This window comes from Corvus brachyrhynchos, unplaced genomic scaffold (assembly GCF_000691975.1).
Source record: "Corvus brachyrhynchos isolate BGI_N302 unplaced genomic scaffold, ASM69197v1 scaffold56, whole genome shotgun sequence".
Lineage (NCBI taxonomy): Eukaryota > Metazoa > Chordata > Aves > Passeriformes > Corvidae > Corvus > Corvus brachyrhynchos.
In genome coordinates this window covers 1,041,147-1,068,392 of record NW_008238664.1, presented here as the reverse complement: position 1 = coordinate 1,068,392, position 27,246 = coordinate 1,041,147, and the positions used below count along the sequence as shown (strand labels likewise).

The 27,246-nt window shown below is 36.2% G+C and overlaps 1 protein-coding gene across 4 annotated transcripts in view; it reads left to right on the top strand.

The window, feature by feature from the left end:
- The first annotated feature begins 3,313 nt into the window (after nt 1-3,313).
- The window catches only part of SLC41A2 (solute carrier family 41 member 2), a 65,157-nt gene continuing 41,224 nt past the window's right edge, over nt 3,314-27,246 (top strand). For 3 of the 4 annotated variants that reach the window (XM_017737910.1, XM_008636378.2, XM_017737911.1), the window contains exons 1-8: nt 3,314-3,417; nt 5,888-6,619; nt 7,805-7,912; nt 12,656-12,727; nt 13,531-13,675; nt 15,494-15,640; nt 20,826-20,973; nt 21,380-21,459. In XM_017737910.1, the coding sequence (XP_017593399.1) occupies nt 6,065-6,619; nt 7,805-7,912; nt 12,656-12,727; nt 13,531-13,675; nt 15,494-15,640; nt 20,826-20,973; nt 21,380-21,459 (1,255 nt within the window). In that variant the 5' untranslated portion in view covers nt 3,314-3,417; nt 5,888-6,064. Of the gene's footprint in view, nt 3,418-3,612; nt 3,697-5,887; nt 6,620-7,804; nt 7,913-12,655; nt 12,728-13,530; nt 13,676-15,493; nt 15,641-20,825; nt 20,974-21,379; nt 21,460-27,246 lie in introns of all 4 variants that reach the window. The other variant, XM_017737909.1, reaches the window with a different exon arrangement.

Genomic DNA, 27,246 nt, shown 5'->3' with positions numbered 1-27,246 from the left:
CCGACACTCCAGCCCGCCCTTGTCCCCCGGCGCCGGGCGGGCTCCGCTGCTCGCCGGCCGGGCCGATGTCCTGCGTCCGGAGCGCGGATGCTGCCTCGCGTTTGGCCGCCCGCGCCCCGGTACTCTGCGCTCCTCAGAGCCCCACAGCGGGTATTCATCATGTGCGCGTAATTATGCACTGCTCCAGGTAGCCTGGACAATGAGCCTTTTCTTTGGTTTCTCTGTGCCTGCACAAGACCTGCCCAACATTCCCAGTAGCCCCTATTCCGTGGCACTTTTTACGTCCGTATGTGCAGGCAGTTCTGTTCCCACCTTTGCACCCATAAAAACGTGCCAGACTCTGTCACCGCAGATGCAGTGCTAGACAAGCATGAAACCTCTGCCTGAACAGCACAGGTACAGACTTCAACCATCGCGTCTTCTTTGTTTACAAGCATTGTAAATTAACGTGTGATGGTACATTTATTCTCTTTCCATACTTTTCTGCCAAAACATAGGAGCTTTTTGTGATTTATTTCACTTTGCTTTCTACTCTCTCATTAATTCTCCATGAAGTTCAGGTTGTAGTTGTCTATTTCTTTACTGTCAGTGAATGTTATAATTTCTGCTTCCCCCAGCCCATTGTCCAGGGTATAGTTGTGTATCTTCTTCACTCACATTTGAATCCAGGTTATAGACAATGAAATAATTGTTAATCTTTAGGAAGAGTCCTAGCAATGTTTAGCAGACATGCCTAGTTACCCTCACTTTAGCAGTTCAGCAATGTGGGTAAAAAGATGAGAGCAGGTAGGATGACCTGTTCTGGCAGCATTCCCTACATCTGCTACCCTAAAGAGGTTGTGAAACTGGATCCATAAATATTGCAATATGCCTGGTAGACACTTCAGGAGGAAAAATAACAGCGTATCATTTTCTTTTCAAATACCTGTATGATATTATCCACAAAAAACAATGTGAAGTCTGTGTCCTAGTGCCTGAGTTAATAAGTAATTAATCTCTCCTTGGTGATGACAGTAGAGACCTGTAATCAGGATCCCAAAGAGTAGTTAGGATTCATCCTGGTAAGTATGTATCGGTTACTTAATCTAGAGGACTGCATTATCTCTTACATTTCATACTTTCTGACCTGCTTTTGGTGGGCTGAAGGATGTGATTTGCGTGGTATTTTTCATGCTGGTATTCCATTTGGGTCATTTTACAACCAACCACATTTCACAGCCTTGCTGCTGTGTTTTGACTCTGTTTTGGTCTCTTCTAGATGAGTTGCTTTAAAAGTGCAGTCAAACCAAGTCTTTTTCTCACATCTGCTTTGCTCTTTCTTGGGGCCAAAATCGAAAGCTGCCGTGTTCAGGAAGTGGAATGCAGCAGTCTCAAACTTGTCTGAAAACTGAGCCTGGGGCTGGCAGGTCTTACTGTCAAGAAGGCATCTGGAGGTTTTTTAATCTGGTTTTTCCCCCTTGTGATTTGTTTCTTTTGCTGTTAATTTAACCAGCAACTGCCATACAATAAACACAGTTTACTTCATAATACTTAAAAATGGTATGTAATGGTCTTATATCTGCCTTGCATACAACATTTGTTAATTTTCAGCATGTTTTACACTCTTTAACACTCAATATCTGGTATAAGTAATCTTGTACTTACTGGTTTCCGGATTCTATGTAATGGTTAATGATAATACCACCTGTTTACTCTCTATAATGCTGAGGTGATATGATGTAGCTTTCCCTTTCTGCTGATATGCCCACTACACTAATGTAAATGATTAGCCATGGCTGTGATAAGGGTATCAGTGTGATACTGGCACTTGTATGTATATACAACACGATAGTGGAGAAGAAGCCATGCAGATCCCTGTATCACCTGTATTCTGAACTTCAAAAATGCCCCCAAAACCTCACATTTCCACCTTTACAGAATGTCAGAATTGCTGAGGTCAGAAAGAATCTCAGGTAATTTTCTATTCAGCCACCTCTGCTCAGTAGGGTCAAGAAGAACAGGTTGCTTGGGGCCGTGTCCAGTTTGGTTTCAAATATCACCAAGGATGAAGTCTCCAGAACCTGTTTGAACCGGTGGTAAAAACCCCCAGCTTTTTCTTATGTTTCAGTGCCATTTCCAGTGTTTCAATTTGTGCCTGCTACCTCTCATCTTTTCAGTGAGAAGAGTCTGGTGTCATCTCTGAAGACACAAAAAGAGTCTTTCAAGCTGGGGAATAATCCAGTTTCATCTTTGCTTATTATGGCAAAATATTAAAGTTCAGTGTTTCGTTAGCATTTCTTATTACTTTCCTGAATCCCCTTCCAAGGCTTGTTCTTGTCCTGAGAGGCATTTCTCAGACAGACATGTTTACACAATTGTATTTTATTGTGGACTGCCTAGAAGTGCAGTGCAGAGATTATTATTACTTTACAAGACCACCTGTAAAAAATGTTGGCAACTTTTAGGACAAACAGGTTTCGACTGTGGTGTTATTTGCTTTGGGTCCTGTGAAAGCCCTCAGAATTATTTAGATAGATGTTATCTTTTGGTTCTGTTAGCCAAACTCTGAAAGAAATTAGAAATTTCCCTAGACCTAGACTTTGATAAGTATTTGTTTTAGCCTGTCATAATGTTGACTCAACAGAAATTTCATGCTTGATTCTTCCTCCTTCCTGTTTTTTTAAAGGGTCTTAAAAGGTCATGGTGATTTATTGTGTTCACGCTTAAAATGAATTGTTGGCAGTCTAATATCTATCTGATCAAATTTAGCTGTAGGACCCGGTCCCTTAATCCTGCTAATGCTAGATGTCCTTTAAACCAAGGGAAAGTATGGAAGAAGCATTTTCTTTCCCATGCTCTGGAGAACAGCATTATAGGTGTGTCTAAAACAATGTGGACAATTCTTTGGGCAATAGTGAAGAGAGTTCTTTGAGCTTCTTCCTGAGCAGTTTAATTTTTTTGATCATTTCATCTTTCTCAGATGAATCAAGCCAATCAAAGGTGAAGGATGGAAAAATGTGATCATGATCAGGTGTTCGGTTTCATAGCTGAAGTACCTGAGATTTTTCTAAAGCAGCTTTGCATTTCCAAAAGTCAGCATCTCTCCCACCTTGTGCTCCTATTTTCTACAGCAATTATTTCTGCCTGACCATCATGTATACTGTTTCCATGTGTATTTTTTAAATTGCGGTGTGCATCAGTTGTATTTATCCTTACAGGTAAAATTGGCTTGCTCTCTGTTGGATTGCCAAGTGTCTCATTTTTCAGGAACATATCTTTGGCAAATGGCAGGATATGGCTGTATTTCCTATTTATGTTTACAAAGCTGGTTTTTTATGTTTGTGTATGCTTGCAGGACTGAGAGACAGAGAGAGGTGGGAAGTACACAGTAATTGTCATGTGGTATAAAATGTATGAAGGAAAAGAACGAAATTAAATGTAAGTACTTATGAAACAATAAGGAAGAGGGAATTATTATTTTCATAGCTTGGGCATAGCTCATTATTTTGTCTGTAGGGACAAAGACAAGGTGCCCTTTCATTTCATATATAATATGCCAGATATGATAAATCTGAAGCTGCTTCCTGACTTCTCAAAGGATCTTTGTCTGTCTCTCTTTTTTTTTTTTTTCAGTACTTCATCTTTTTCTGTAACCTCCAGATTATATGTCAAGAAACCAGAACCACTTATCTCCTCTTCCTACAGAGACTGGGAGAGGTATTTTTGAGATTTTAACTGCCTTTTCTTCATATGAATTACTTGAGCAGAGCTTGCTTCTTTAGCTCCCGTATCTTTTCTAGACAACAACAACAACATAGGCATTTTTCTTGTCAATGATAAAGCTTCTGAGGAAGTTCTTGTTGTTCCTTAGAACAACATGAGCAACAAGGGTTGCTGCATCTTGTAGGTACAAAAAACCCCCTGAAAATACAGTAATTATTAACAGCCTGTAATTTAGGGTGAAAATATTGCATCAGATGACATTTAGAAAATTATTTTTGTTGGAACAGGTTTTTAGAAATCAATAGTTACATTTAGAAGGGTTTGTAGTTATCTTCTCTCTGTATGCTCTGAAGGAGCAATTACTCTTCGATCTATACTATACTATACTATACTATACTATACTATACTATTCCAACCTAAACAATTTTATGACTCTACATTTTTCAGTTTATCTTCTTAAATTCTCCTTTTCCAGCATTTATCATTAAGTTCACATTTTGTCATTCTAAGTCTTTGTGGTTGGAAAAATAGAAATGGCTGCCATCCAAACTGCTTTGTACTATTTTAACAGTTAGCCATCCATGCTAGCCTCTTCCTCCATTTGGAACGTGACCAAATCATTTTTCTGTTCCCTCTTTTTTTCTCTTTTAGGTACAATTTCTATTTGCTAATACTTTCTTATATTAAATGAAACCACAATCTTATCAAAGGATTTGTTTCTTAAAAAAACCCAAAATATAAAAACTGAAAAGGAGACCAATCCATATGTTACACAAGATATGGATAATTAACCCAAATATTTTTGGCCAGAGTTCCAGAGCAATGAATAATTTCTGTGAGTCACTGGTCTAGCACTCTGGTGATGCGACTGGAGGACATATGGGAGAAACTGCAATGAGAGCCAGACTCTGCCTTGTTAAAGCTGTCAGAAAATTTTCTCAATGCATTTTCCTGGGAGTGAAATGAAATCCTTCAATTTCTTCTTCTTGTTCTGTCTTTCTGTAGCACTTAACAGAGCACCGTTTCCACCTGTGGTTAGAGCTGCTCGGGGATAGCAGCAAAAATTGTTTTGTTATTCCTAATTAAAGTGTACGGAAACCAGAAATGAGGCCTAGGAGTTTTTTATGTACTGAAACTAAAAGGTTCAATGTAGCACAATCTGCTGCAGGGCAGCAAAAGATATTGCAGGAATCTTGGTTATTTAAATTCCTCAGTTGGTCTTGTGGCAAAAAAATTGCAGTTTCTTGCAAAACTTGGCTTCTTTCTAGATCAAGCCATAAATTCCATTGTCACTTTTAAAATACTCGTTTCTTGGTCAGAGCTCCCTTGGATAAAGCAAGTGGTAGAGGGAAAATCATCGTGTTGCTTCTGCGTCATCTCTTCACTCAAAAAGCCCAAATCAAATAGTTCTACTCTGGCCATAGAGGAGTGAGTTATCCTAGGTAATGTTTGAAGATGCCTAACAGCAAAGGCACAAACTTGGTTCTCCTACAAGGCTGTTAGTTGCTAAAAGCTTTGACATCTCCACTCACTGTAAAGTCTATCTAAAATTGCTCTTGAAATACTGGAGGACTTAAAAGCATTGAAACAGATGGAAGCGAAGTATAGGAATCATAAAAAATGATGATCATAGGATCATCCTCCTATGATTATAGGAGGCTGAATTTCTTAGGAAATGCAGATTAAAAGTCCTCCAGCTCTAGAATATTTTCATTTCCTGAAGCCTGTATAATGTTTCCACAACTTCGCATAGATACAAAGTCATGTGGAATTGTGTTATCCTACATCATGTTGGTGCAGTCTCCCTGACCTTTGTTTCTCTGTTTATGCTAATCATTTACTTGTATTTATGGAGTTTAGTAATAAATACCAAAGTCAGCAAAGCTTTGAGTCAAATTAGAACTGTTCTTTTAGTAAATTGCTGCGGTTATCACGTGAAGATTAAAGAAAAGGAAGGTGAAGTGGCTTCTGATAAAGGGAATGTGAAATGACTTGAGATTGTCAGTATATCATTGTTTAATTTCCTACCATGATGGAAATGTCAAAGTAGAAACAACTTCACCTTAAGTCACAGTAAAGAGAAAGGAGAAAAGATTGTGATCTGAAAAATCGAACCAATATCTTTTGTATTCTGTAGAGTTAAAATATTTTAAAAGTTAAATATATGCTTTCTACTTTTTTGCAGATTCAGTCTTGCTTATGGAATTGTTGAAGATCTGAGAGCAATGAAAAAACACTTTTCCATGCAGAAAAGGAACATTTTGGTCCACATGTAAGTGTGGTGCTTCAAGACTCACCTACAAGATTTCTTGGCTGACATCTGAAGAACAAAGTGCTTTTCAACCCGTACTTCTGTAGCACTATGACTAACTGGAAAGGCAGATCTACCATCTCCAAAACAAATAGCAAAGTCCATGACAGAGAAGGCTTTGTAAACTGGACTGTAAATCTTAATACAATTCAGTCTGATAAATTTTTGAGACTGCTTTTAAGTATGGTTCCTGTTGTTTACCAAATAAACCAAGAGGAAAAACACAAAAAGGTGAATGGTGTCTGGCAAGATGGATTGCAACCAGCGGGACACAATTTTAATGTCAGGTCAGAACAACACACAGAGTACCATCACTTCTCAGAACCAAGCTTTCATGGTAGCAATGGACACAGCCCATCTAGCTGTAGCCCTAAATATGATGATTTTACCAGTTATAATTACTGTGGTGGCATGGATACTTCAGAAACAGATGCCATGTTGCAGGATGACACTCTCTCTAGTGACAGTAATGAAGATATCATCGTGGAAGGAAGAAGAAAACAACCCAAAGAATCAAGTAGTATTATGGCACTGCAGATACTCGTACCTTTTTTGCTAGCAGGATTCGGAACTGTTTCTGCTGGCATGGTTTTGGATATTGTACAGGTTGGTATTTGCTTTGGAAGATTCTTTTTTAACAGGTAGTCTGTGAGGTCTGTAGTTCTAATGTGACATTGTAGATGTCTGCAATATTGAGATGTAATTAGGTCTGCACGTGGTTCTGCTACTATGCACACCTTATGTAAAAGGTTTGAAATTACCACAATATTTAAACAGAAATACAATACAGAAATTAATCTGTGTGGATTTTCCCCCCTTTTGTTTGGTTTTGCTTTGTTCAGCTTTAGGGTTTTCTTTAGCTACACTTTTAAAGAGTTTACAAAGTTAATTAAAATAGGAGCAAGAGATGACAATCTTTGTCACTCAAAATCTTGAGAGAGTCAAGGAAGCTTGAACTTCAATCAGTTGCAATGAAAAGACACTTCATTACCTCAAGAAAAAGGAAAATAAAATTTGACATAGAAACTTTACTGCTTGTGGGCTATTTGACACCAGTCTGGTGCTTTGTTCATGTACATATTACCAATTTATTCTTTGTAGAGATGCTTTAATTGAATCCTTTTATTTTCATTAAATTAATCATTTAAATGATTGCAAATTCCTCAGTACAAAGGCAATTTACAGCTTTGTTAGTTTAGTTAAAATTGGTAAATGATGACGAATTAAATACATGCGTTGACAAGACATACAAAGAAACACAGCACTTCGGTGCTGAGAACTTGGTGCACAAAAAATTAAGAGTTTTCTTCTAAAAGTCTGGGTTTTGGAAAGCTGTGGTCTTGTAAATTTCACACTTAAAGGTAAAAGAATAAAGGCAAGCTTTTTTTACTTACAGGCTCTGTTAATATGACAATTGATTCCTTGCTGGTTTTATGTGAGGTTTCTACACAGCTGGGGGAAAAGATGAAAATATTATTGAAAATTAAGAGCAGAATTCAAGAGCAACAAATACTTCAAATTAATGACTTCTTTTTTTAACTGTGTTTATTTAAGGCCAGGTTTTGTATCTCTTGCTTATAGTCTTCTCATCTTTGAAGCAGTAATATGCAGTCATAAATCTGTTTTATCTAAATAGGTAACAGTTTTGACTTCAGATTTTAAGTCTAATATAAAACGATTACATTTTTTTTAGCTGGCTAAGTTATGATTTACAGAATTTTTTTGCATACTTTGTGGATGGTCTAAAGAGAACTTTTCAATTAAATGTTTCCCACCGTATACTTTGTATAGCACTGGGATGTGTTCAAGAATGTTACTGAAGTCTTTATCTTGGTTCCTGCACTTCTTGGTCTCAAAGGAAATTTGGAAATGACCTTGGCATCCCGGCTGTCAACTGCTGTAAGTAACTTTCTCTTCCTTTTTACTCTTCAGATACATGTTTAAAATATTTCAAAAAGGAAAAAAAATCTTTGAGGCACAGGTATTTTTTTATGAATTAATATTATTTTATGAATTAATCTGGCTGTTATGGGGCAGTTTAAATCTGTTATTAAGTTGGCAAAGTTAAAAAGGTGACCCTTGTCTCCATACATTGAAACTTCACTTCTTAAGTCTCTTCCTACTCATCATTCAGAGCAGACAAAGTAGATTTTTGAGATTTACAGGTGTATTGTGTAAGGTTGAGAGATCTCTTTGACCTTGAGGGATTTTGAATAGTCTAAGAAAACGTTTTTCTAAAGACCGTATGTTTGGCACCAAAATAAAGCACTGGTGACATTGCTATTCGAGACCTCTTTTGATCAAACTGCAGGAAACTTTTTTTTTTTAGCTTTCTGGCTAAATAGATTTATTTATTTTTGTTGTGCTGAGGTTGTTTTGGGGTTTTTTGTGTCTGCTTATTTTTTGTATGTGTCAACACTGTAATGTAGCAGTAACTAAGTTTTTTCTGTGTGTTCTTTCTCATGTATTTCTTATAGCTTTTTTTTACATTTCAGGGGATATTCTACCCCTTCATTTTTCTAGTCTAAGTAAGCCAGATTGCCTTCTTGTATATCTTTTGTGTGTGTGTGAATAATCAGTCTAATAACGTGGCTAGACTATTTCTGATAGCTGCACTGGGTATCTCTAAGACTGCCTAATGCAGTGCTTCAGTTCTCCAGCAAGGTCCCCACTCTCTGCCTCTTCCTACTTGAATGAATTTTTCTAGTACGTCTGGTCAAAGGTGTACAGAACTCCAGATGAGATTTTACTATGTCTTTGTAGAATATTGCTCTTGAAACTTTCTAGGGTTTTATGTACTTACTTGCCTGGAAGGGTCAGGTCTAGACCTCTCAGTCACTTTGTGATCAATGACTGTCCTTTTATTTATGCCTTTGTTCATTTCCAGCTGTCACTCCCATCTTCTGGCAGAAATATTATTAGTCTATAAGTGCATGACCTTGCATTTCTCCTGTTGAATTTTATGTTTTTGCTGCTGTAACCTTCAAGGACATTCAGTTTTTGTATGTTACTACAATGCTTTGTATTGACAAGGTCTGCCAGTGTTCCATCATTAATAAATGTCATTGCCACATTATATTGAGTTGTTGCCTGAATGCATACTGTGATGGACAGAGCCTTGGCAGTCCTGTGAAGGTTTGCTTGTGTCATGCCCATTACAGAAATTGATTACTTTCATACATAAGAATTGATATGTTCTATTGTATCTCTATCAACGTCATCCTTAGCCATTCAGTCTTGTTTTCTGTTTGATTGCTCTTGCTTTTCTGAGTATTCTTACTGTTCCTTAACAGCATTTTGTGTTTAGACTTTACTGCCTTTACTGTCAGGCATGAATGCTTTTTTCTATTAGTTTACCTTTTGATTTTTGTTGATGTGTTGCTTAATTTGTTTCTGACTAGTACAGTTCATAGCCTGAGGATTAAAAATGCTTGTATTGCATAGTGAAAAATATACCAAGTCCAAGATGTACCAGTGCCTTACTGAAGGCTTAAGAGAAAGAAGGTCAGAATATGCTTCACCACTTCTGCTTCAGTTAATGTGATCTTTAATTCTTTGTCTCAGTTGAGCTTATGACCTTTGCCAGATCACAAATCCAGAACTTGTCTGGGTCAGTCCATTGCTGAATTCCCAACCCTCACCAGTGCCATCACATTTGTGAACATCACAGCTCTCAGGGGACATTTGGAAAAGGGTCACGCAGACCCTTTTTCTGCACTGTGACTCCTGACCTTGGTTCTTACTATCCATCAGCTCTTACTAAAACAGGAGCCAGTCCCCCTCTCATGCACACAGATGAAGGACACTGGAGTTTCCGCCAGCACAGGCTGCATGTCCAGTGGGTAAACCAAAGTTGGCATCATGAGTTTCAGGCCACTCTCCCCAGCCCAAAATGGCACTCTTAAAAGTATCCCAGTAACAGTGATAACATGATCTGTACATTAAGGATGCACTAAATGTATTCTTCAACATGTAGATATCTCGAATGTGGTTTTTCAGAGGCAGTTTGGCCATTTGAACCCCAAGCTCTACCAAGACTCAAACAATTCAATACTGAGAAGGCTTAGTTTGAGGAGTGTTACCAGTGCCTCTTACCAGTGTCATTAAGCCTCACCAAGACATAAATCAGCTGATGCTTCAGACGTTTTTATTCAAGCATGCCATGAAGGCTTCCTGTCATCCCAGTACCAGAAATTGCCATTGGTCTGCCTTGGCTAAATCTGGCTGCCCACCAGACATTTGTTTTTAAAGTAAATGCAAGACTGTGCCCCTGTGACCAGCTTTACCTTTTGAAGAGGAAATTTCTGACATGAGTTCAGCATTGCAGTTAATTCATGCCCTGCTTGCTCACTTAGCTTGTAATTGCATCTGAATTTGCAGACACGTCTGTGCTCTTGGGGCTGTAAACTAATTATCTTTACTTTATTTTTAGTTACGTGGTCAGTCAAAGAGTAGTGTCTTCTTAGCAAGTTTCTTACCCATAGTACATCTGGTTTCAAGTGTTGTCTGGTCACTTTCATTCATCTTGTTGCCCAAATTTCTCCTTTAGCTGCTTCTTACTGGTCATTCACACTTTCCCATCCACTTTAGAATCAGTTATTTCACTAAATCTGTCTCAAGACTGTGTTTTTCATCTGCCTCCGGGCATACTTCACTTTGGTGTTAGTGTAAACTCTCCATACCCTGGCAATCTTACTGCCTACTGTTTTTAAAACATTAATTTTTATCCCACCAGAAGTTACTTCATATGTAGAATACCGACAACAAAGAGCAAAAAGGTGCTTCTGGAGATTTACCTCTGTAAACCCTTCTCCCTCTGCCCACTGCTGTGCTGGCATAACTGTGGGAGGTGCCCTGAGGTCAACTGTCCATTCAAGCACAATACTTATATTGTGGTTTGTGTCCTTCAGTTCTTCAGCTTTGTTCTGTTCTCTGGGTCATTCTCATTGTCTCAATTCACATTGCTGTCCTTTCTCTCTATTCCTGTTTCATTTTTAAAGAGCAACAACAAAAAAATACCCCAAAAAATGACTCATAACCAACCCCAAAACACTACTTATTCAGTCCTGTAAACTTGTGCAGACTCTTGTTCTGGCTGTGTGTTATCAGGGTTAGGCATTAGCAGTGTGATTTTACAAACCTTTTGTTTAGGTCCATCTATTTCACAGTGTCACAATAAACTTGATCCCAATTTGTGGAAATCTGCACCTGCAAGGAGTGGTCCTGCTCTTTCTCCCTACCAAACCCTGAGAGCACTTGTGCATGGTTGCATGGTTGGATGTAATGGATCAGATCATTTCATAGCAGATAACCCCTTTTTGCTCCCTGGAAAAAGTGTTTTCCATCAAACCAGCAGATTTATGTTGCCGTGAACTTTCTGATGGAGCTGGTGGATCTGGTTCAAGAAAGAAAATGTGAATATGTAGGTGACAGCAGGGGAAGGAAGAGCTGTGGCATTTGGCAGTAGCTCACCTTTAGGCCAGATTAAGCACTTTGCAAGATTACCTTTTAAAAGTAATACTGTTAAATAATACTGTTAATTTTTTTGGATACTTTTCCAAAACTTTTTCAAAGGAGAGAAAAAGTGAAACTCTGCCATTTTGTTCATTGAACATTTATATACTTAAGAAGGGTGCAGAGGAGATCATTATCAGTAGTTCCTGAAACAACTGCTTTTCTACTTAAACTTAATGGACGTATTTGCAGAGCTTTGACTGTAGTTTGAACATTATAAAATATTTATAGTGTGATTAAGATAAAGTGTCTTATTATATTTCTGTTTTTAAATTAGCATTTCTTTTAATACTTTGTTCCTTGCAAGTCACTACTATCACAAAATGAAACATAATGGAAAAGAAATTGAATTGAAATCTACTGAAAAGAAATTATCAAAAGATGAAAAATATAAGCATGAAGTCCTTCTGTTTTTTGAGAAGTATGTTATCTTATAAATTGGTATTGTATGGGAAAAGCCACTAAAATTTATGCTCAACACGTAAAAAATTATAAGTCTGTTATCTCAAAAAGAAAGTTATTTTAAACACAGTCATACTGCAGTGGTTTGTATTGTTTGTCAGATCTTGTCCTCTAACTCAAAAAAAAAGGCAAAAGTAGGAAATATAAGTATATATACATACATATATCTACTTTTAAATTTCTTAGAATAACTTACTTGCTATCTTTCAGCTACTACCTTAATACTGGACTTACATCATTTATAGCATCTGAGATCTCTAGCTGTATTGCATAAATGAAAAGTTAGAACGCTAAACAGTATTGGATTTTAGCATTTTTTATTTTCAGAATTTAAGTGCCATAAAAACAAGCTCAGTCTAAAGGGATCTTCCAGCCACTGATCTAATCCCTGGTGGTGCTTGGACGTTACAGGAATGTAGGTGGATGGTATATCTTGCAGAGCAAGCTAATGTTGAACAAGTTACTATGTAAAACTGCATCAAGTTTAGCTGCTTTTGGAAAGATACTGTAAGTATGATTTAAAATCAAAAGCAATGTTTGACTTTTTAAAAATATAGCTTGTTTTTAATCAAAATGTTTTACTTCATTAGCTGAATTATTTGTGGGCAATTTCAAATAATACCATTTTAAACCCAAATGTCTGAATTTCTTTTCTAATTTTGATAGGTAAATATTGGAAAAATGGATTCTCCCATTGAGAAATGGAACCTAATAATTGGCAATTTGGCCTTAAAGCAGGTAAATATAATGGGTTTATTTGATTAATTCTTGTAAGTGAGGGAAGTTATTGAAAAAGTTTAATCACAAACATTGGTAAGTATGGAGATGAAAAGTGTTAATGGGAAACTAGCTCTACTACACTGGCTCTTCTCTGAAAAAATGTGAGCTTGTATTTATTAGAAGATGTAAAGTCTTATTTTTGACTGTACCAAGGGTATATTTCCTTTATAATTTTTTCTGGGAAAGGATCTGAGGATGATTAGAGAAAAATTTCGGATTTGGCAAAACCTTTTAAATCTGACCTTTCAAATGTTTCTAGTACTGATTTTGCGTTGGATTCAATGTTTAAAGGAAGTGTGTGATAGAGCTTTTGGATAAAAACCAATATTTTAAATAGCTGGGTCATTTGAGGAAAAGTGTGCATGTCCTCCAAAGCAGTTGTTTCTTAAGATTGAGAGCTATGTCTTATTCAGAAGTTACAATGTAACACGCTCAAAAATTAGGTTAAATATTTATGTTGTGACTTCACTACTTTAAGTGGTTTAGAAGCTTCTTAAGGAATTGGCTTCTCGTAAATCCTGAACTCCTCTCCCTGATTTTACTTTTGCTATTCTGCAGTATGACAAATGCTGGTAAAGCCTTTTCTGCTGGTCTAAGATTTTTCTTAATTATCCAAAGTTGTCATCCTCTCTACAAAATGGATGAGCGTGCTTCTGTTATACCTGGCATGTTAATGTAGGTAGGAGGAAAGGCTAACAGAAAATGATTCTGTGGTCCTTCTAAGTCTGTCAATTGTTTTAAGAATTTGCTTTCTTTTCCAGGTTCAGGCAACAGTAGTTGGTTTTCTGGCAGCAGTGGCAGCAGTTATATTGGGCTGGATTCCAGAGGGCAAATACCGCTTTGATCACTCAGTCCTTTTGTGTTCTAGCAGTGTAGCAACTGCCTTCATAGCTTCCCTTTTACAAGGTAAAGGGGGTATATGTGCTACTTTTTGCAGTTATTTATTTTTCTGTGGATGCTGAATGTGTATATGTTGATATTCCTTCAAAATTGAAATCCAGCCAGGAATAATACATCTGCAAACCAGCTGAGGATAAGATGCCCTTTTGCAGTTTCCGTATAGGTGGGCATATTGCATTCCTCTCCTGTCACAGTCTTTGGAAAGCTTTTGATTGGCATGACCTCCTGAACATATCTAAGCAAAAAAGTATTGTTTTTAGATTTCACTTAATATGATGGAGAACTTTTCCCCCTGCTTTCTATATTCATTAATGTACAAAATATATTCTTAGTACTTAGCAGGTAACACTTATTTATAATTAAACTCAGGTGATCCTGGATGTTAGCTTAGCTGAATTCAAAGTTCCAGGTTGCCCATGCTGCTTGTGTGTTAGTTTGTGCTCTGCTTTGTGTCTGAAGTGAACAATTAGGCTCATTATTTGAAGGGTTTGGACCAAGTTCAAGTCCAGCTCTACAAACAGTGGCAGTGTCTGTCTGGAGCAATATGGCATGATGAATTTAATATTCTCTTCCTAATTGTCAGGAAACATTTAACCATAAAAGATTGTACTTAATGGGTGTGAAGGAGAGCAGGAAAGTACCTCTACTTGTGACATGTTCTTAATGAAAATACAGTCAGCAGTCTTAAGAATAGTAAGTCAAGTAAAATGCGTAACTTCCTTGTTTTACTGCTTTGATATGCTTACTTATGTGGAAAATACAAAATTGTTGAAGTTTTGCATGGAATTAAGAGCACACATGTTTTCTAGTGACTAGAAAGTCACTGAGTTTGATCATGTGCAGAATTAAGGGCAGCAAGAGAACTGGGAAACGAGTGCATTTTCTACACTTCCCGTGTATGATTTGGACATGAGGAGAAACTTTGGTTTTTGTCCTGGTGATGGGCCAGTGCAGGAAATTACTTTCTAAGCTTCGTTCTCCTACACATGAACCAGGCGCTTGTGAAATATTGTGATCTTACAGGATCATTGCAGTTCTTTCTTTTGAGAATTTCCTGGTGTATAACTCCTTAGTCAGTTTCTCTGAAAGTGAACTCTTAATGTAGCTACCATACATGATATAACATAAAGGATGGCATATACAGTTGAAGCTCTTACATATAATATGTAATGAGAGGGAAATTACTCAGATTGTGCCAAAGACTGTTAGTAACAATGCCAATTTTATTTTTAGTAGCCACTTGCATTTTGCAGGGAGATTACTCTTCAAAAGTTAGTGTTGCTGTTTATAGGAAAAATTAGAAATTAACACCTTTAATTAATTTTTTTCAAATGTGTAGCAAGTAATATTTTTTATATGTTGTCTTGGGTTTAACTTATTGTGTAGCTTCTTGGTGCTAACTCCTTGATAGTCTTGCACAATATCAGATGTCAAAATATTTAATCTTACATTATTTTCAGCCTAGGTTGATTGAAATTTCAGTCAGTGGAAGTTACCAGGGTTGGAAAATAATACACTTCATATTTTTTTCTTCAGGAAATAGTTGCTTTACAATTTCAATAGTGCTAATTCTAGTCATTAGCAAAGTAGTTTATTGTACAGATGATTCTTGATTTTTTGTGTGTGTGTGCTCACTCTGTTTTTTTAAAATGTATATGTCCATTTTTCAAAATGGCTAAAACTTAAAAACACAGTCATTAATCAGGTGGGAAGAACAATCATTCTGGGAAAAAAGCACTGACTTCTTATTTATTAAGTTTGAAATTTTCTGTGGAATTACAGCAGTGGATACAGTTACTGTACTGTCTTCTTTGTTGAATTTAGGAGTAATAATGGTTGGAGTTATTGTTGGATCTAAGAAGACTGGTATCAATCCTGACAATGTTGCCACTCCTATAGCAGCAAGTTTTGGTGATCTCATCACCCTTGCTATACTAGCATGGATAAGCCAGGGTCTGTATACTTGCCTTGGTAAGTGTGCTTTGAAATCTGTATGACTCCCCAGGAACCTCTCTTGGGTTAGGAGGGTGGGACGAAGGCTGGAGGGAGAGGTTCAGCAAACCTTTTAGTCTGACTGACTTTTTTGTCAGCATTTATACCACTAAATGGTAAATCTTAAGAGTGCAACATTATGCCATGATTTCTTTTTTCCATTTTGTTTTTTTGTGTTTTTCTTTCCCTTTTGTTTATTTTTTGGTTTTCCCTTTTTATTTTTATAAAACAAAACATGTTTTTGGTTTTGTACACTAACCTGAACTTTGGAACAATCTAGGAATACCTGAAAGACTTTGACAATAACACAGTACATACCTACATGTGGATTGCAAACGGTGGTAATGAAGAAACAAAAATGTGAAAACATTTTCTCACAGCGGGAAAAAGAATGTTAAGAACCTTATTCAAAATGAAATCATTGCTGCAACTAACTCATTCCATAGAAACTATTAAAAGTTTATCGTGTTTTAAAAGAGAATTGTAGACAAATGTAGACAGATAAAATATTGTGTTGTCCATAACTTACCAGAGATGCTGATGTCATCACATCTAGTCTTTACAGCTGTGCTCATTGTCCAAACTTTTCATATGTAAGTATTAGAACATCAGCCAGAAAAAGCATCGAATATGACTCAGGCTACCATGGTGTGACTTGCAGTTACTTTTTTGGTATTTGAACTTTCATATTTAGAAAGTGTTAACATGATGTCAGCTTAGATGTATCAGTGTGCAAAGAAGTATTTCTTTTGTATTTTCTGTGGTTTTGTTAAAACTTAAATAGGATTGTTTATTTCATAGCTATATTTAAATCTTTCATATTTTATTCTAATACCCATATTTCTCAAATACTTTCTTTAAATGCTTCTTTCAGGGAAGTTTGTAAATTTACAGTGAAAATTGATGATCTTTTTTTAGCACCTCTTCTTTCTTTTCTTCTGATGAGAAAAACAGAGAAGAAGCCTCTATTTTCATGAAATTTAGTGTCCCTAGCCAATGCTACGGCTGGGATAATAACTAGAGTTTATTTCATTAGAGTCTGTTTATCTAGATTTATTGCTATGCCCCAAAATCTTAATAGACTGGAACATTGGGTTATTCTGCTGAAAACAGATTTCAGGCCCCAACAATTGATATGTTTGATTGAAATTCAGTTCTAAATTAGGGTTTATACTTATCAGTGATGTGCCAGGGAAGTTGGGCAGAAGGAGAGAGTTAGCTAAGATTATTGGCATATACTATCAACCTGGGTAGGCGTGGAGCTGGAAGTGGTTGTCAGCATCTAATCTCAGTTAGAGATCTCTAGTATCCCCTGTATAAGTGGAACCCACATGACTCAAAGACAGAAAATTGTAATACTGAGTCTTACCATTTTTGAACAGCTTCTTCTACTTCTTTCCTTTCTAAAAAAAAAAAAATTTCAAGGTGTGGCCACAGGCAAAACTTAGTTGCACGTGTTGGTGTTTTAATAGTAGATACATATGTAATTTGCGAATAAACAACATATATTATTTTGTACTGTATCTAGTACTGCTTCCTATGCTTTATGTAAATTACAGATTCTATGTTTCTCTCTTTCTAAAGAAGTAAGTAATTACTACTAATATTTCAATTTCTCCTATAAGATGCTGGTTTTTTAAATCTACCAGTCTAAACAAAAAACACTCAACTCCGACCCCCCCCCCAAAAAAAAAAAAAAATTGGGTAAAGAAACTTGGACTTCCTTCTTCCTTTCACACATTTCCAGAAATTTACATTTCCAGACACAGGTGTTCTAATGTGTCTCAGAGGAATAAAAAAGAAGTGGGTACAGTTTGAACTGATCCTTTGCTGCTTTTATAGCTGTCATGACCACTCACATTTTTCTCTGCAACTGCAGTTGGAAGGCAGATCCCACATGTGTAGTGGTAAGGATCAATGTGCTTCTAAGAGTTACTCCAAATTTTCTGTCTATAATGTCTTCTGGAAACACTTCTCTTTTGGTGAAGTATGTGATTATCTAGTTACCACTAAAACAACTGCTTCTGCTCTTTGTATTTTTTCAATGTCTTTGTATTTCTTTTTGGAAACAAGAGAGTCCTTCTAAAGAAAGAACATGCCACAAAGCCCTTGGAAATAGGTGGTTTCCAAGATGCATGTATTTGAACTATGAAATAGTAACAAGGAATAAGAGTATGGAGTACCTTCAGCTCGGGGGAGGTGTATCAAGTTGTGAATGTCAGGGAAGAGGCATTCAGACAATGATTAGGCAACAAGTTTAAAAAAGTTAAAGAATTTTTTTTATACAATGCATGAGTGGGATGTGAAACTTACTGCTGTGATGTGTGAAGAGGACCAAAGTGATTTTAGAAAACTTTGGATAGACTAGTAAGAAAGGAACCCATTGAGGAGTATTGAACAGACAGATGCAGACAGAGACTTGAGAGATGAAATCCCTGATGCAAACAACAGCAGAAGCTGGCAGGTCACGCTGAAAGAAGCATCACTCTAAACGTGTAATTTTTCTTTTCTTCTCTCCATAAGCCTGAACTGTTGACCACAGTGTGACAAAGGATATATGCTAGATGAGAACTGTGCCTCATCCAGCACAAATGTTCTTAAGAATGTTCTTTCTCCTTCTGTTGTTTCCCTCCTTTCTCAATGCTAAAATAAGAATCCCAATGGGAATATTAAAAAGAAACCTGTGGTTTGTAGGGTAGTAATGAAACTGGTGGCATTCCTTTCTGAACTGTGTTCAGAATTAACTATTTTCCCTGTATCAGCCTAACTAATGAAATGATCTGGAGCAAAATACATTTCTGTCTGTTCTCTGCATGGCATGAGTTATTTTCAAACAAGAAGTCTGGAAGGATGAAAATTATTTGTGTACAAGCTTTATGTTTGTCTGTTAACAGAGGTGTGCAGCCTTTGGTTTGATACATTACTTTATGTCATACCCTGAAGAGACAGGGGAAGGACTGTAGGATTTTTACCTATGCCGGGACCGGATGAAGCACCTTGTTTGGCCACCATCATGTATATAACTTCTTAAAGGTTCATTAGAGTGCTTTAAAAATAGTGGCAAAGTTATCAAACACGGAGATTTAAACAGTAAAAGGTCAACAGTTCTTAACAACTCCGTAAAAGGCGCTGTGTCTGTGAATCTTTGTTAAATTGCTGGGGGAAAGCACTAGAGGGCTCCCCAGGACCGTCGCTGGGACCTGGCACCTTTCCTCCAACAGAACACGAGAAGTACTCTGGAATAGGAACACCCAGTAAATTAAGGAATACCCAGTAAATGTGGAGGTCCGTTATGCCTGTCATTTGTCAGTAATGATCTGAAAATTTCTTTAAAGCTTTCCATTTTTCTCACAGAATGTGTATTTAGCTCCCGGATATGTTGAATCTGGGTTGAGAAGGCAAGCTGTGTGATTCACATTATTGTTTTCAGGTTCCTACCAGTTGTTTTGAAGTAGTATATTTCCAGTTTACCTCTAATTTCTACTAGAGGCTGCATTATTTGAGCAAGATTCCTTTTCCCATGTAAGCTACCTGCTATAAATCTATCAAAAATGGAGTGAAGTAAGCCCTAAAAGAGAAGCCATTTATTTTCTCTTCCCATTTCCAGCTATTGTAGCATGCATTTGCTTCTTCTGTGAATTAAATATGAAGAGGAAGATACCTACCCTTCCTTTACAGATGCATCTCAGGGTTAATCTTTTTAGGTTGCTATAGTAAGATGTTCTACAAGAAGAGTCTCCCATAGATTAAAAAAAAAAAAAAAAAAGTCCCTCACTGTTCCAAAGAGTTAGACTGAAGCTGAGTATTCTCTCTGGTCCAGCTCTTAGGTTGCAGAATGAAGTGAAAGGAGGAAAAAAAGGCCCCACAAAGGAAGAGGGAAATAATACACTGTAGAATAATTAGATAAGGAAAGGAAAAAATTACTTCTCTTTTGGGCTTTGTCTTGTTCTCATTTTAATAGCTTTCTAATTTCAGTTTGCCCAGGAAAACATAACTTCATTTTCTGCTGGCTCTGCTGTAGAGGTTGTTACTCAATGCAGAAGGGTAGTAACTTCTAAAAATTCGACATCAATTCTTTCAGGAGATCCGCTAAGGTAACCTTGAAGTAGTAATTGCTTGGATTTGCAGCCATTGTAATAAGCCATAATGCATAGGTGACAATACTTTTTATATACCAACTACTACTCTTTGGTAAAGCATTTGTGTGATCTATATTAATTATTTCAGCCTGTTAATTTAAAATATATTTTGCTGTAAGAATTGTCTAAATTTTGAAGTTTTCAACAAAATGTATTTTAACATAAGATACATGAGCACACTTCTCATAAAACAAATATTTAGAAGTGGAATATTTGCACAGTTTACACATATATATTTGCTATTAGGATAAATTTTCTATTATTTACCTCACTGTTGAATTAGGAAGTCTTGGATCACTGTAGTAGCTTCTTTGAGGATGGGATTATAAAACCAAGTAATCAGAAAAAAATAGTGTTCTTTCTGTGGAAGCAGCTTTACAGTTTGCTTTACAGTCTCAGCTTTATGATGGTACTCACCAGTGTTTGCAGTTGTATTCCTATGAAATAGGATGAAATTCTCATGGATAGGTGCAAGCAGCAGAATTGCCTGTTAATTTTCAGACTCAGACTGGCTATGAAACAACTGAGCTACTGATATAAATGTCTCAGTGTTGCACATTGTGCTTGCATAATTTTAGATATGCTATTTCTGGAAAGATTACCACATTACCTGCTTTGGGAAGAAGGGAGTGTACATATGCTAAGAATCTGGGTATAAACAAAATGCATTTTCATTATATTCAGTTTCTTTTAAAAATTATTCTTCAGTTGCAAAATAATGTTTTATATTCTACATTCTTACTGTATTTTTATCATAAAGCATTTTACAAAAATCATCTTCAGAATTTCTTCTTTGTACAGATGTCCTTGAGAAGATGAGAGACAATGATCCAGATGGCAGATATAAACCATGTTGTTTCATGCAGTGGTTGAAACTTCAGGTGTAATAGTAATGAAGACTATTAAATTCCTCACTTGTATGGCATAGTTCATAATTTATTTTACAATTCTAAGTTAGGAGAAACATACAGGAATATTTGGAAAGTAAAAGGGGCTTGTTTTCTTTTTCTTTATTATTGTTTTAGAGACATATTACTATGTATCTCCTTTGGTTGGTGCCTTTTTTTTGGCTCTGACTCCGATGGGGATTGTCATAGCTGCCAAACACCCAGCTACCAGAACTGTCCTCCATTCAGGATGGGAGCCTGTTATAACTGCCATGATTATAAGCAGGTAGGTCTCTTTGTCTTGCTGCATGGAAGCATCTTGATAGTCATCCCATATCTCTGTATTTCTTACTTGATTGTACTTAAGAGGGATAATTAGGAGACTCTAGAATTTAGGCTTTAGAATTTTAGCACTGGTCTAAGAGATTATTTAATCCAATGAAAGTTATGAATCTTAAAAGTAGAGGAATTGGCTAATACTCTGTGGTCTTTGTTATACAAGAAGCCAATTTTAATAAATGAATAGCTATAGGGATGTTAGTCTGTAGCTCAGAATGAGGTAATGGCTCAGGGGAAAGATGAGATTAAAATTGTGGCTTGAAGATGATCTAAGTCACATTGCTATAAAAATTTTTAAATGCTGTTTAATGGTCCTGCTTGCCTTATTCCAAATACTGTACTTTTTTTTTCAGTATTGGTGGCCTTATTCTGGACACAACTGTATCTGATCCTAACTTGGTTGGAATTGTTGTTTATACCCCCGTAATTAATGGTAAGACTCTGACAGGATTAATTGCTACTCTGTATCAATTGATATACCTTGTTTTGAGAATTGTCTATTACGGTAAATTTCTCTTGTGCTAATTAGTATCTGGTACATTAATTTCAAGTTTTGATTTTGATGTCAACAGCTGTTTATTTGAACACCTAAGAAGTGCTTCCTGTTTTTACAACAACCATTAAAACATGATAGAGAATGTGAGAAGTAGAAACCTCAAGTATGATTTAAGAAACTGAAAGTATAAATATTGAAGGAGTATATTCAAATATTAAATTATCAAGTATTATATTGAAGCAGTTATGGCTGGGAAAAATGTAGTTGAAGTTTTATCTCAAAGGATTTTTTTCTGAATTCCAAGGACAAATTTTCAAACAATAATTTACTATTGACATGTAATGTAGATAGATATAAAGACTAAGAAGCATGCTACAAGCAAGTAAATAAATTTCTCAAGAAAAATGTGTGTTGTTTCTGATGATTGGTATGCACCTTTCAGATGTGTAGGAATGAATTTTTGAAAATTTCGTCCTTAAGTTTAGGGTTCTATCTTCTAATGATAAGAACAAGGCAAATTTTAGAAGAACAGTTAATAACTGATTAGACTGGTGCAGTTTGAAAATGCTTTTCTTTCCTAGTACAGTACCCCAGGGTTGATGCCTGTTTAGCTTGCAATAACTATAATCACCAGATCTGTCCCCACAATATTGCTGTCTAGCTGTTCTTTCCTCTTTTCATATTTTTCCATTTGATTTCTTACATTAATTTGCACTTTCATGTATTGTTATTAAAACCATTTCTCCAATGAACAAGAGGATTCTGTTTTGACTTAAGTTGGCCCTTGCAAATTCCACGAGCATGTTCTATTCCGTTTTCTAAGCTATAGATTAAATGAATTATGGCCACTTCTTTTCCACCTTGATAATAAGATGTTAATATGGTCATGGGGTTTTAGTTTTGAACCACATTACTCTGATATAATTAATTTTCCAGACATTGTTAATGGAAATGTAACACTGGGTACAGTGGATAGCACCAAACATTTTGATAAGCTTTCCTGTGGTTGAGAGTTAGTAGATCTATTGCTGCAAACATTACACAAGCTGTTCAGTTGCAGGCTTTGACAGAAGCATGTTCTTGGCAAATTCATGTTAGCCCTTGTTTTACAGCTTTCATGTCTTCTGGATGCTTATAAATTGTCTTTTTAATAATTTGTTCTAATTCTTATGTAGGAATATAAATTTCACTGATGTACAGATTCTCTGTATCATCCTTTTTGACCACTTTAAAGATATATTTTCTGTTTTCTCTATTACATCCCTTAGATATTCTCTAACCTCCAAAATAATCAGTTAGCAAAAATGATCACTAATACTTCATGGATTGTTCATTTAGCTCTCTAGAGGCAGTAAATTTAACTTAACCCCCAGGCCCTAGTACATACCTACTTGTGATCAGGTATCACCATTTTTATGAAGGAAGTAGGCAAAAGGAACTGAGTATTTCAGTCTTCAGTGGAGCATGTTGCTTGCTCTACTTTCTCATTAAGGCCCACTATATCCTTTCTTCTTGCTTTTAACATGAAACATTTCTATGTTACCACTTGTGTTCCTTGCTAACTGCAAATTAATTTTTACACTTCAGCCATTACATTTCCCTGCCTGTTCCTTGCCTTTGTATTAGCTCAAAATTGCAAGTACTTCCACCTAACTTTTGTGTGTTTCCATTTTGATTTCCAGATACCTAAAAGGCAAGGCAGACATGTTGATCTTCAGCTTTTTTCTGCTTTACACCTGTAACTTTTCTTATAGTAGTCCTTTTCTGGTAACCTCCTGGATTTGCTTCCTAAGAGAAGAAGATTGGTTTTTTTTCTTCTTAGGCAGGTGTACCCAAACCGATTAAGGCAATGCCCATGCATTCTTTTGAACTGTCTTTATGGGAAAAGAACTAGCCAAAAGCCATATAGCCCTGGAGGTTTAGCTGACAGGTCAAAAGGTCTTTGAAGAGTTAGGCAGGTGTAAGAGAGGGAAAGCTGAGGCTGCTGGAGCAGGCAGGGAAGGAAAGAGTCTTTCAAGGAGGCTGGGATAGTGAGAGGCAAGCTTGACTCAGAATTCTAAGGATAGATGCATTTCTATTGGATAATATAGAGAAAATATGTTCTGTGTAGAGGATGCAGAGTTTTATGGTACACCTCCTGGAAAAGGAAACTGTAGGTTGGTAATTTTTGAGTTGCTGTTAGATTAGCCTCTCCTGGGTTATTCATAATTCTACTGACACCTTTTGATATTGCTGGTCAGTACAGTGTAGTAAACTGGGGTTAGGAAGTCCTGCAATTAAAAAAGCACATCTGTTGACACTCATTTACTGACATGAAAGGTGTGTTAAGGCACTTAACAGGTGGTTTTAAATATTACTGTTGCAGAAAGTTTTCTCTACCAGTGCTTTCTTGGCCTTGGAATTCTCATTGTAAGCCTAAGTAGCGAAAGAAACTGAGGGTTTTCCCATTTCATTTTCTTTTACCTTGAAGTTTGTTGCTCCTATGGCACAGAAATCCTGGGAGAAAACAACAACAGGAAAACCTGAAAGAAATATTCTTTTCCACTGGGAATGTGTCCAGCCAAAATTTGAGGACAGTTTCTAAATTTGTCCAGAATTTCACGCTGTCACTGTTTTTTCAGAGCCACTTGCCGTATCTTGAACACCTGAACAGTATTCACTGCAAAATGGTCAGATCTAAGGCTTCCTGTGCACCATTAAGTACATTTCATCTAAGTCCTGTCTAGATAGTTTGCTTATTCTTAGATGAGACAAATGACTTTAATCATGTCTTACACTGTGGAGCCATAAATACTTTAGTTTAAGAAATACTGGTCTGGAATTTGAGCAACCTCAAAGGTTCCCACCCCTATTAACAATAACTACAAATATTTGTTCAAAATATTAAAATAGTTTTTAAGCAGAAAGGCATTTATAGTCTACTTTACAGCTGGTGGCCAGACATATTTCACAACTGTTTTTTCCATTTTAAACACATTAAAATACATTCCTTGAGATGAATAATTATTTTTAATTCTATGGTTGGCTGGGTTAAATTGCATCTCTGCTTTTTGAAAATAAATAAATCATTTTGTTGTTTCAGGCAACTTGCAGACTACTTGAGATTTAGATGTCTCTTTGATGTACCAAAGTTCTGAATAAAATAACTAAGCCCAAGTGTGCCCGTGCTTCAGTCTGGATACTCAAGTTGATTGTTGTGTTTTCTCATGAATGGGATGGTTAAAATTTGCAAATCCTCTTACAGCATCACAGCATGTTGAATTTGGCTCAGGATTTGCAATTTGCGAGTAACCGAGTTCCTTTTGTGCAGAAAAAGAGATAATATCTTAAACAATTTTATGCTTCTGAATATGCAACAGAAATGAGCTAAGGTGCAGTTACCAGATAGAGCCACTTTCGTCTCCATTTTCATTGCGTGCTTATACAAAACATTGTGAGATATCTTCTAAGTATTTGCATTTCAGAAGTTACTGGGTAATAACTAACATGTCAGCAGACTATCCCATTTTTATGCACCTTGAAGAATGAAAGTTCTGCAAATTAATTCTGAAAACACCTGAAAATTGGAAATACTTTATATCAAAAAACTTTACTTTGCAGGTGGTTAGAAACAATACTTTTTACAGGTAACACAAGCCTGTCCTAATATTTCTTACTCTTTGGCTGTGCATACTTTAAAAGTATTTGCTATCTGGAGGGAATACATAGGTATCAAGGAATATGAGAAACATATATGAGAAAATTTAATTTAGAACTTAATGAATGCCAGTTGTCTGGGAGATGAAAATTAAGTTTATGCAATACATTCCCCAAACCATCCCTTTTTTATCTGTTAGTAAGGCAAATTGAATGACAGACTTTCAGGTTTTTCAGAGAGCTTTTACTGTAAATTGTTTTGGAAAATATGGAAAAACCAACGAGAAACCATTCCTCCTCAAAAAAAAAAAAACCAAACCAACAACAAAAACAGCCCAGCCATAAAAAACCCCAACATATTTTAATAGCTATATATTTTAATTTCTTCTAGCATAGTTGTACTTTGAGTTTTCCCACAACTGATTAGGATATAACCATCGTCTCAGAGAGTTGAACATCTGAAATTTGCCTCTGTAAATCACAAGGGAAAACATTAGTGTACCTAGATGGTAGTAGAGCAATTTGCCTGTGTAGCAAATTAATTTTTCTGCATCCTGAATTGGAAAGAATGTGTTAGTCTCAGAAGGCAGCTTTACTATATGAGAACTTTATAATTCAGTCTTTATTTTGGCATGAATAAGGAGGAGAGTTTTGATTTCTTTTACTTACTTTTGATGCATTATTGTGTGATAGATTTATTACCTTTTAATTGCTAACCTGTACATGTAAATCTGCATATATACTTTTATAGTGTGTGATTTTTCTTTTAAGTCTTACTTGTAAATTTTTTAGGAGATTTCAGTAATCATTGTGTAGTTTTCACAACACAATTATATCCAGAGCATTTTCATTTTTTGACAGTCAAGGAACAATTTTTTATTAGTCATAGGAAAGAAATTATTTATGAGTGAAATCAAACATGGAATGTAATAGTTGCATATATAATAAAGACTTCTCTTAAAAAACATCCATCTAGGGAAAGCTAATATTTTCCATCTGTTTTCCCTCAAACATTTGTAAGTATTAAAAGAAATGCTACAAAGTAAAATGGAAGATGGACCAAAAAAAGCCCCAAAAACATAAATAGGTGGCTAGTTAATTTTCTAATCTAAGTATTTCACTTGCATAAAACAGGATTTTTAAAGTTAATGGTAGAGAGGTCAGGGAAAAAATTCATCTTGCATTTTCTGAAAGATAAGAAGATTATTCCAGAATTTAGAGCTTTTGGTCACCATTGTAACTGAGAGTCTTTTGCTTCCTTTTCATTTCATTTTTATGATGCAGATGTTGAACTTCAAAAAAAGCCTGTTTGGCAAAACTGACTATTTTGAGCTATGGATTGTGCTCAGGAGTGTGCAAAAGTGAGAATCTTCTTGCCTTCCTTCTCTTGATAGATAGACAAGAAAAATCAGTTTGGGAATTATGTTGGCCTAATTCTCCCCTTATGTAGATATTAATTGATTTTGGTCCCATTGCACAAGCTGTATTATAGGTACTTGGGAACAACACAGTATTCTGTGACTGATTAATCTCTCTCCATAGAACTGGTTTTCTAAAAATTTTTAATCACAATGATTTGCTTTGCCTGTTCTTACAGAATTTTTTGTGTGCCCCATCATGCAAATATTTACATTTTTATGAACAGTTATGGCTCTGGTCATTAAAGCTGAGTATGTTCACTTTTTCTGGTGCTCTCAGTACTTTCATAGGAGGCAGTTTTCTAAAGGAACAATTCTTTAGTTATATGTATTTAAGGAAATGCACAAAAATAAGAATGAGATGGGGACCTATGGGAAAGGAAGGGACTTCATACATAAAGTAGTTGAATACTGCTCTGAAAAATTTAGGTTGTCTGTTGTACTGTTCTCCCCTCACACTAAACAAGTACCTGAAACCAGATTTTTTACTGGTTAGTTATAACATGGTGCATGTGGTTATCCTGCTGAGATGGAGAACTTTGCACTTCCTTTTGTTGAATTTCAGGAGATTTCTCTTGACCCAGCTCTCCAGCCTCTCCAGTTCCCTCTGAATGGCGGCACAGCCGTCTGGTTTATCAACTACTCCTCCCAGTATTCCCTGGAAAATCTT